The sequence below is a fragment of the Otolemur garnettii genome, unplaced genomic scaffold (genome assembly GCF_000181295.1).
Source record: "Otolemur garnettii isolate 467f Iridium unplaced genomic scaffold, OtoGar3 scaffold00094, whole genome shotgun sequence".
NCBI classification, from domain to species: domain Eukaryota; kingdom Metazoa; phylum Chordata; class Mammalia; order Primates; family Galagidae; genus Otolemur; species Otolemur garnettii.
In genome coordinates, this window is record NW_003852489.1 from 1,243,792 (window position 1) to 1,254,750 (window position 10,959).

General features: G+C 49.1%; 1 protein-coding gene across 1 annotated transcript in view; it reads left to right on the forward strand.

The window, feature by feature from the left end:
* Nucleotides 1–7,750, forward strand: part of SCPEP1 (serine carboxypeptidase 1) — a 31,823-nt gene extending 24,073 nt beyond the window's left edge. The window contains exons 9-12 of the mRNA XM_003795560.3: nt 429–542; nt 3,369–3,506; nt 4,469–4,632; nt 7,039–7,750. Of these exons, the coding sequence (XP_003795608.1) occupies nt 429–542; nt 3,369–3,506; nt 4,469–4,632; nt 7,039–7,101 (479 nt within the window). The 3' untranslated portion in view covers nt 7,102–7,750. The remainder of the gene's footprint in view (nt 1–428; nt 543–3,368; nt 3,507–4,468; nt 4,633–7,038) is intronic.
* The last annotated feature ends 3,209 nt before the right edge of the window (nt 7,751–10,959 follow it).

A 10,959-nucleotide genomic window follows, 5' to 3' on the forward strand; every position in this document is an offset into this window, starting at 1 on the left:
GGTGTATGTGGCTGGTGCCTATTGAGCCACAGGCGCCGAGCCAACATCACTCCTCTTACAGGCTGAATTTAGTAAGTCTTCTTTCAGCACTGCTCCACTTTGGATGCAGAATGCTGGGGTCCTCCTTCCGTAAGAAGTATATACAGGCTGCAGGAAACCCCTGCATATTCCACATTCTAGATGATTTTCTTTGGCTGTTCTGGATCATCCCAGTGGCCCCAAAGTGCATGGGATGCACATTGGAAACTGATAAAGCCTCTCCACTTTCTTCCTCCGTCTGGGGTGAATCAAGGTGACACTTGGTCTTCCAGACGACACTGCATCCCCCTCCCCCGCTTCACTGCACCATAGATCCCGCAGGTTGGTAAAGCTGTCCTCTCGGTCTCATTTCCAGTCCTTTGACTCACTGTGTACCAGTTTGGTTTTAGTTCGCCTTAGCCAGCGCCACGTGAGATACCTACAAAGAGATGCCTTGAGTGAGCTCATGAATGGCCCCATCCGAAAGAAGCTGAAAATTATTCCGGAGGATCAATCCTGGGGAGGTACGTCATGTGACCTAATTAAGCGCCATTTGTAGAGTCGGAGGGAGACAGAGGAGAGGTGCAAATTCAGAGACCTTAACTTGTAGGATGAGTTTTGTTGGTGGTGGTGCTATGTTGCCGATACAACGATATTGCCATCCACATTTTATAGTGAACAAAAGAGGCAATCAGCAACAGGCCAAAACTGGTTCACAGTAAGAGGTTCATGGAGAAGGGGTTGGGAGAAAAATAACACATGATTGGTTCTGGGTCCATAGAGGTTGACGCCTACCTCGTGGGGGTATGTGAGGGTCACTGTACTCTTCTCTGTACTTTCGCATCACTTTAAAATTTACCAGAATAGGGCGGTGCCTATGGCTCAAGGAGTAAGGCTCTGGCCCCATATGCTGGAGGTGGCCGGTTCAAACCCAGTTCTGCCAAAGACTGCCCCAAAAAACCTAAAATTTACCAGAATTAAAAATTAAGGTGCAAAAGCCTACCCAAGGCCACAGTTGGGTGCAGATGGGATTTCCAGCTGAAGATCCTTTGCAGGATGTTGGATACAGCCATGTGTTTGGACAGGTTTGCATCAGCTCTCTCTTATGACCTCCCCTAGCATCTCCTGCTCTCGGACTGAAGGCCACAGTGAGAAAATACCAGAACCCTTAGACCAGGCCCAGGTAGAAATCTTGGCTAAGTTCTTACCGAGTGCTCTAGGGAGGCCTTGAACAGGCAGGTTTCCTAGGTTTTGGAGAGAAGATACCCCAAGCCTATGGGATTGGGAGGCTCCCTCCTAGGCTGGTCTGTTGGCTGCTGCCATGAGGCTAAGACTTGACCCTGAACCTGGCCTTTTCAGGGACCATGGGCCATCCTGCCCCAACCTGTAGTTGCCAGAGAGCTCATCCTGTACCTGCTATTTTCATTTCTTTGAATTGTTTAGAAATGAAGACAAATTAATTAGATCAGACAAAAAGATAGGATATGATATCAGAGACTGCAGAGGACAGGTACCGCTGTGGGGCCTAGTATGGCACCAAGAGATGTGAGGGGTGACAGATCAAGCCCTCGGGGGCACATCTTTTCAGCACACCTCTTCCATTTTATCTTTATGATGGCATTTTCCAGCCCCAGCTTCTGTGGTTATAGGGACCCTCCTTGCCTAGTGTGGCTGCATAGCAAGGAGATTATGTTGCTGATAGAGAAAACTCTGTTTGTCTCTGGATCTGTCTGTAAATGGTCTAGAAAGGACAGACTGTTGTTGGCCAATACCCCCCAGGTCTTGAGTTCCAGTTTATAATGAAGCCGACATATCTGGAGTCAGCCTGAGTTCAGATTGTGGCTTGTCACTGACAAGCTGTATCACCCCGGGCATGTCTTGTTTCCTCTCTGGGCTTTATTTTCTTAGATTGTCAACATTTTTCAACGTTTTCATTTCACAGCACACTTGAACCTAGAGTTAAACTTCCCCAGCACACTTATGTTCACCAAAAAAAAAAAAAAGAGTAAAAAAAAATTATACTTACTATGCTTTGAACTTCTTTTGAAAATAGTTTAAGGCCAGGCATCGGGGCTGACGCCTGTAATCCTAGCACTCTGGGAGGCCGAGGTGAATAGATTGCCTGAGCTCAGGAGTTTGAGGCTAATCTGAGCAAGAGTGAGACCCCCCCCCTCTAAAAATAGCCAAGCATTGTGGTGAGTGCCTGTAGTCCAGCTCCTTGGGAGGCTGAGGCAAGAGGATTGCCTGAGTCTAAGAGTTTGAGGTTGCTGTGAGCTATGACAGCATGGCACTCTATCCAGGATGACAAAGTGAGACTCTGTCTCAAAAAAAAGGGAAGGAAGGAAGAAAGAAAATAGGTACGTCAGTTGAAAATCACTGGTCTAGGTTAAGGCATCTTATCTCCCAGAGTAGTGCTGCAGAAGAAATGGGGTGGTGCATGTCAAATGCTTAGCACAGGGACTGGCAGACAGCTGCTTTCATTGGTGCAGTGGTTCCTTATCATGATGGCAAGGCCTATGGCCAGGAGGCTAGCAGGAGTGCTGCGCTGACCAGCTCCTGTCTTGCTGGGGCTTGTCACACACTCTGTGTTCCTGACGGCCAACTCTGAATCGATTTAGATCCGATTTGGTTTATTAGAAGGGAACCCCACTTATTCAGTGCTTAAACCTGGCCCTGGTGTGCCTTAGCACAAAAGAAAAGGAACACTGGCCCAAAGCACAATTGATTCCCTGCGTGGACCAGTCTAAGGAGTGTTTTCTGGGCCTCCGCTTCCCTGTTTCCTGGACGGTAGCCTTCTCCAGGTGGCTGTTCCTCATTGTGAATGGCGTTTGCTGCCATCGCAAGCTCTCAGGCAAATGGCCCCTGGGTGCTTTTTTTTTTTTTTTTTTTTTGAGACAGAGCCTCAAGCTGTCCGCCTGGGTAGAGTGCCGTGGCATTACAGCTCACAGCAACCTCCAACTCCTGGGCTCAAGCGAGTCTCTTGCCTCCGCCTCCCAAGTAGCTGGGACCACAGGCGCCCGCCACAACGCCCGGCTATTTTTTGGTTGCAGCCATCATTGTTGTTTGGCGGGTCCGGGCTGGGGATTCGAACCCGCCACCTTAGGTGTACGTGGCTGGCGCCTTAGCCGGTTGAGCCACAGGCGCTGAGCCCTGGGTGCTGTTTTTGCTTCCTTTCTACCCGACCGGTCAGAACATGGATTTCTGGGCTGGTGGGTGGCATGCATTCGGTCTTCCTAAGGGGCTGTAAAGCGGTTACTTCCAGGTGCCAGAGCCCAAGATGGTCTGGGCTAGAGAGTGCCTCTTATTCTAGCAAATTCCAAGCTGCTGCCTTTCTCCTTCCCCACGTGCAGGCCAGGCTACCAACGTCTTCGTGAACATGGAGACGGACTTCATGAAGCCAGTCATTGACATTGTGGACGAATTGCTGGAGGCTGGGCTCAATGTCACCATCTATAATGGGCAGCTCGATCTCATCGTGGACACCATGGGTAGGAATGGACCTCAGGGGCAAGTGCAGGGAATTTCAGGGGTGGAGCTGGAAGGGAGCCAGCCCCCCACATGTCATGTCAGTCTTGGAGTTAGTGATGTGGAAATGCCAGGAGGAAGACCACTTCCTGTTACGTCCATCTAGCCTGACCCTAACTCTTCAAAGGGGGTGGTGGGGAACCACACACAGATGCGACCCCGCAGAGGAGCCTGGGCCCTTCCGGGTTTTGAGCCCCGTAGATATGGTTAAAGATAAGAACAACCCCTATCCCGCCACAAAACTCAAAGAAGACATTTTCCTGGCTGTTGGGCAAATGCACTATTTAATCAAGGGAAAGAAAGCCTCGTTTTTTGAGCAAAATCATAGTAGATGGTAAATACTGCAGAGTCAACTAAAACTAAAGGCTAACGACCCCAATGACCCCGGGGGAAGTGGCCTTCATGGGTTCCTAGGGGCTACTCTGTTGCCTGCCGCCTGTGCTCACTCTTGATTTCAGTAAGGCCTGGAGGAGAGACCCAGAGACAGGCTCTCAGAGTCCCAGGTGAATCGAGGCACGAGGTCTGGCAGATTAAGGGCAATCTGAATGGCTGCTGCGTTTCTTCCATAAACAGCCCAGGTGCTCCTCAGTCCAGGGACTCCTCTATCCTCCTGACAGCCCCGTCAGCCTCCAGAGGGTCCCCAGTTCCCTTCCTAAAGAACAGATGGCAGTGGGAGAGGCAGAGGTGAAAAATAGATTCCGCAGCTGTTAGATTTCCCCCGTGTGTCACTGCTAGCTTGCAAGAAATGCAGACATTCAGGGCCCGTGCAGACCTACAGAATCAGAATTTGCATTTGAACAAGATCCCAGGTGAGTTTTCTGCACGTTGCAGTTGGAGAAGCACCAAGTTTCAGGAGCTCGGTTGGTTTTCTTCCTACTTTACCCAGCTGTTAATGTGAGACGCTTCTCCTTGTCCCTCTCACCAGGTCAGGAGGCCTGGGTGCGGAAACTGAAGTGGCCGGAATTGCCCAAATTCAACCAGCTGAAGTGGAAGGCCCTGTACAGCGATCCTGAATCTCCAGAAACATCAGCTTTTGTCAAGTCCTACAAGAACCTGGCTTTCTACTGGATTCTAAGAGCTGGCCACATGGTGAGAGAGAGCCTTTGTTCTGGACTTACAGTGGTGCTGAGGGGGGAGCCACAAGCAGTTTATGGGGTGTGTGTCCACTGCCTGGACTGGTCATCTTATTTCGGGCTTAGGAATGTTTTAAGTTCTCTAATGAAATCCTGCTATTGTTGCATCATTCTTGAGTCCAGAAACTCATTTGAAAGAGAGGTTAAGCTGGGCCATCTGTCCTTTACCTTTTAGTTTATATGAATGAATAACTTACCTTCCTTGGTCAGGCGCAGTGGCTCACACCTGTAATTTTAGTACTCTGGGAGGCCGAGGTGGGAGGATCCTTTGAGCTCAGAAGTTCGAGACCAGCCTGAGCAAGAGCGAGATCCTGCCTCTACTAAAAATAGAAAAACTTAGCTGGCCATTGTGATGGGAGCCTGTAGTCCCAGCTACTCTGGAGGCTGAGGAAGGAAGATCTACTAAGCCCAGGAGTTGGAGGTTGCTGTGAGCTGTGATGAAGCCATAGCACTCTATCCTAGGCAACAAAGTGAGACTCTGTCTCAAAAAAAAGTTACTTTCTTTCAATAGTTTGTGCTAAAGGGGAGGAAGGGAGAAATTCCCTTTTTAAACCATTTTCAGGGAGTGAAACTAAGGAGTTGCTCTGTAAACCTGAGTCACCAGGGCATGAGACCGGGAGGGTCCCTGAGCCGTGGTGACTCCAGGATTTCTGTGTGGAGGCAGCTTTGGGTGTGAAGCTGGGCGGTGAGGCTCTCGCTCCCCTGTGTGCAGAGTGAGCGGCTCGCCCTCCCTCAGGTTGTGTGTTGACCGAGTGGCTTTCCTCCGGCTGAGGGAGATGGCGGAGGCCTAAATCCTGCCCGCCACACTCCACCCCACAACACATACCTGCAAAGAAGTTAAAGAAGGAGCAACAGGAGGCGGAAGGGCCCCAGACTTCCCTCACCTCTCACCGATATGCTTGGCTTGGGCTCTTACACACAGGGTCTCTCTCTCCAGCCTGGCTGCTTCCTGCAGGCTGTGAGCTGGGAGGGCCCCTCTGGCCTGGCCTGCTCTCTTCCCTTCTTTCTCCTCCCCTCCCCTTCCCTTTCCTTCTCTTCCCTAGCATAGAGACCAAACCTCCATATAGAAGGGGCTGAGGAGCCACGATCTGGCTAGAAAGTGGTCCTAGGGGGCGGATTGTAAAGCTCCGTCTGCACAGTAAACATATATTGTGTTCACGTGGGTAGCTCAGGAGGTGCTGCTGGCGATTATTAGGGACAAAAGTGCCTTCTTCATAAGCGCCTCCTTAGGGACACTAGCAGTTCTCCACCGGGGTTGACTCTGCCCACCAAGGAGACTTTTGTTATTGTTGGGGATTCATTGAGGGTACAGAGAACTGGTTACATTGATTGCTTTTATAAGGATCCACTACCAAGGAGACTTTTGAATGTCTAGAAACACTTGGGTTGTCTTACCTTGGGGAGGTTGGTGGCGCTGGCACCTGATAGGTAGAGGCCAGGCCCTGGTGAGGATTCTGTAGTGCATAGGACGGCTCCCCACAGCACGGAATGGTGCCCCCAGGTGGTCAGCAGGATCTAAAAGAAAGGAGAAGCTTGGCTCCGCATCCATAACACGGTGGTTATGGCGCCATACACCGAGGCTGGCGGGTTCAAACCCAGCCCGGGCCTGCTAAAACAACTATGATAACTACAACAAAAAATAACTAGGCGTTGTGGCAGGTGCTGGTAGTCTCAGCTACTTGGGAGGTTGAGGCAAGAGAATCCCTTAAGCCCAAGAGTTTGAGGTTGCTGTGAGTTGTGATGCCACGGCATGCTACCAAGGGTGACATATTGAGACTCTGTCTCAAAAAAAAAGAAAAAGGGTGGTGCCTATGGCTCAAAGGAGTAAGGCGCCAGCCTCATATGCCCGAGGTGGCAGGTTCAAACCCAGCCCCAGTCAAAAACTGCAAAAAATAATAAGAAGAAGAAGAAGAAGAAAGGAGAAGCTTGGGTGTTTGATGGATTTGGTCTCATAATATCTATTAGCTGTCTAACTACAGACAGGTTGCAGCAAGCTGTGATCTTGTCATACAACTCTAACCCGGGCAACATTGTGAGACTCTATCTCAAAGAAAGGGGTGGGGAAGAAAGAAAGAAAGAAATCAACAGATTAGCCCCAAATGGAGTAGAGGTTCTTTTCTAAATACCAACTTCTCCAGGGCCCTGGCACCAACATAGTTGAGGCCCAGAGGAGCTTTTGCTCAGTCTGGGGTCATTTCCAGAAGAGACTCTCTCCCTAAGGGATGTTCCCAGGTGCAGCTTCCTCACAGGTTGCCATCCCAGCCCTGGCTTCCTTCTGGGAGCAAGGCTTCGGGATGTTGCCCCTGACCCCCGCCCCAGGAACAGCCCTGGGATCACTGACTCGGACACTGCTTGGTTCCAGGTTCCTTCTGACCAAGGGGACATGGCTCTGAAGATGATGAAGTTGGTGACTCAGCAGGAATAGGATGAACTGGGCTTGAGCTGAGCTGGTTTGACCTTGGGCATAGGAGCAGAGCCAAGGACCCGAAGCTGTGGGAAGCACCATTCTTCCCTGAATCTCAGAAGGTTCCTTCCTACCTACCAGCTTCTGCAGTGGTTAAATCGTTGCCTCTGGGGTAACTTGAAAGTCATTCATGCTTCTTAAAAAAACCTGTAAAATTCTTAAAGTGGGATTTGTTTTAATCAAAATGTGGGATGATAATAGATTAACTTTTTCTTATCACAAAAGCAAATGCTTTAGCCAGGCGTTGTGGCGGGTGCCTGTAGTCCCAGCTACTTGGGAGGCTGAGGCAAAAGAATTGCCTAAGCCCAGGAGATAGAGGTTGCTGTGAGCTGTGACATCACAGCACTTTACGAAGGGTGACAAAGTGAGACTGTGTCTCTAAAAAAAACAAAAAAGCAAAAAATTAAAACTCACGTCCTCCCTTTCCCTGGTTGGTCTAAGCACTGCTACCAAAATAGTGTCTGTCCGTGCAGATCCTTTTTTGCTATATATACATATATATTTTTTACAAAAATGGAATCATGATTGTATATTATTATACTGTCCACCTTGTTCGACATTGATATGTCCTAAACACCCGTTCACATGAATAAATGTTCTGTAAGATTTTTAGTGGCTGCTGAGCATTTTGTTTTATAAGGGTATAAGGCTTAGTATAAGGACTGTCACATTTCTTTACAATTAAAATTGTGTTGAGATCCCATCTCTATAAAAAAAAAAAAAAGGAAAAATTAGCTAGGCATAGTGGTGGGCACCTGTAGTCTCAGCTACTTGGGAGGCCAAGGCAGGAGGATCACTTGAGTCCAGGAGTTGGAGGCTGCGGTGAGCTATGATGATAGAGCAAGACCTTGTCTCAAAAAAAATGAATTTAGGACCATTAATTTTTAATTCAGAGGGACCTGATGGCTTCTAGGTTGCTCCTAAAAGAAACATCCCGTCATGTAGCTGCAGGGCCAAGATTTTGAAATGAAATCCCAAAAAACCTATTTCTGCAGACTATGAGGAAAGAGTCAATAGCTCATACCTGCATGACCAGCCCATTTGGACCTTGAGACTAAAATGAACTTTCTTGGCCGGAGGCTTTACACCTGTCCCTGGGGTGAGGACTCCTGTGTGGCCTTATGAAGGAAGAACGTTTGAAAACTTGGGCTGGATACTCCTGGAAGCCATCAGGCCATATCTTTTTTCCCATTGCTTTTGCTGTGTGTCCCTTGTTAAATTTACCTGTGAGTTACAACATGCTGTTGAGTCTTGTGAGTCCTGATGCCAGACAAAGCATCAAATTACAATGTAAATTGAATTCTCACCCCACAGTCTCTTCTCCTAAAAATTAGTGCATTGGGCAGTGCCCATAGCTCAGTGGGTAGGGCATCATCCACATACACTAAGGCTGGCAGGTTCGAACCCAGCCGGGGCCTGTTAAACAATAACAACAACAACAACAAAAATAGCCAGGCATGGGCAGTGCCTGTGACTCAGTGAGTAGGGCGCCGGCCCATGTACCAAGGGTAGCAGGTTTGAACCCAGTCTAGCCAAACTGCAACAACAAAAAAAATAGCTGGGCGTTGTGGCAGGCACCTATAGGCCCAGCTGCTTGAGAGGCTGAGGCAAGAGAATCACCTAAGCCCAAGAGTTGGAGGTTGCTGTGAGCTGTGATGCCACCGCACTCTACCAAGGGCAACAAAATGAGACTGTCTCAAAAAAAAAAAAAATAGCCAGGCATTGTGCTGGGCACCTGTAGTCCCAGTTACTTGGGAGGCTGAAGTAAGAGAATCACTTAAGCCCAAGAGTGGGAGGTTGTTGTGAACTATGATGCCACAGCACGCTAAGGGTGACATAGTGAGACTCTGTCTCTAAAAAAAAAAAAAGTGCATTGGTTGGGAAGGAATGTGATTCTGAACACAGATGAGTCATCTGGGTAGATATCAATGAAGCTGGAGTCTTCAAACCCTCTTGGGTACCAGAAGCAGCCCATTCATTCCTGTCAGATTAATCTCTTGTCCTGAGATTCTGTAATCAGGGCCTCAGGCCCTTATTTCTGCTACCTAACATCCTCTTTCAACCCACACTCCTGCCTTCCTGGGGAATCTCCTATGACTAGATGATTAAATAACTCTTGGGCTAGATTGACAGTTCTGTACAGCATACAGGCATCCCCAGAAAGAGCACAGCTCAGCACCACAGCTCACTCTGGGGCAGCCCTGAAGGAAAGCCTCCCAGGGGGCAGGACTTGGAGCAGTGCACCATCATTTTGCCTGGAAGGGGAGAGGAACAGAAGAATCAGTTTGCACCAAAAAGTGCAGACTGGGTAGTTAGGGACTTGATAGAAGTATGATTGGAAAATTGATAACAAGGAGATCAGAGGAAGAGGCGTGAGGCTGGACCTCTCTGAATGGCAGAGTTTGAAGGTGTGTGTTCCATGCTCACCACGTGGTAAAGGAAGATTTAATGATCAGGTGGGTAGATGGCTCATTTTGTGGACATCAGATAACCATCTCAGTCACGAGCAGACTGGCAGGAATGGAGGAGATGGAGGAGGATGGAGGTCATGACCAGTTCAGCAATGTGGACTTCCACTCACTAGAGCTGACCTGGCTGCAGCCACTGCTGAGTGCCTGGTCTCCTGGCTGGAGGGACAACACAAGCACCCGATATGGCACCACTGCCTGAAGACATAGGCCGGCTACCTGGTGTTAGGCTGATGGCATCAGACCACTTGCATTATGGAAGAGGCAGGCAGCGTTTTGTCCTTACTGAAATGGACCCTTGCTCTGGACACAGATTTGCCTCCCCTTCCCACGGTGCTTCTGCAAAACTAGCACCTCTGGGCTTATAAAATGCTTTGTCCGTGCTCATGTTATTCACAGCAGACAAAATGCAGCAGTGGGTTTATGCGTGTGGCCCTCACTGGTCTCACTGTGTTTCCCATCATCTTGAAGCAGCTACCTTGACAAGTGGTTAAATTGGTTTTTGGAAATTCACTGACCATGCTAACTAGGGGTAATGCCGTGCAGGACTCGGGTGTTGTCCTCCAGGATGCACCTTATGCTCTGACCGGCATCCATGCCTCTCCCAGACCCCGGATTCACCAGTCTAGGAATCAGGGAGGAAAAGGAAAATCACGCCTCTCGCTATTAACCCTGGTGATCTGTAACATTTCTGCTTCCCATTCCTGTGACTTCAGGCTCTCCTGGTTTAGAGGTCTTAGTTACAAGGGGAGAGACACTCACCGGGAGACTCAGTGACTAATCCTTTGAGCTGGAACTTGAAGCCACCATCTGGCCTCTTTGGGCATTGACAGGCAAGTTGCTGGCAGAGTGACTGATGCTAACTCCTGGGGGCTGTTTTACTGCACGGTGGAGGGGAGAAGGAGGGACGCAGGGGATCCTCAGTATGCCCATATCCTCTGATTCAGGTCAGTGGCGAAGTACAACAACCCAATTTAGACTGCTCAACCCTTCACCAAAGAAAGTTTGGATCATTTCTTCAGGGAAAGAAGTATGAGCACATGACGTACTAGCTGAAAGCAAAAGAAATAAGGACTATGGCTGGGTGTGGTGACTCACACCTGTTATCCTAACACTGTGGGAGGCCCAGGTAGGTGGATCATCTGAGCTCAGGAGTTTGACACCGGCCTCTACCCCATCAAGAAAATTGAGAGTCCATCTTTACTAAAAATAGAAAAACTAGGGCAGCGCCTGTGGCTCAAAGGATGCCAGCCCCCTATACTGGAGGTGGGGGGCTCAAACCTAGCCCTGGCCAAAAAAAAAAACAAACTGTAAGAAAAAGAAAAACTAGCCAGGCATTATGGCAAGCACC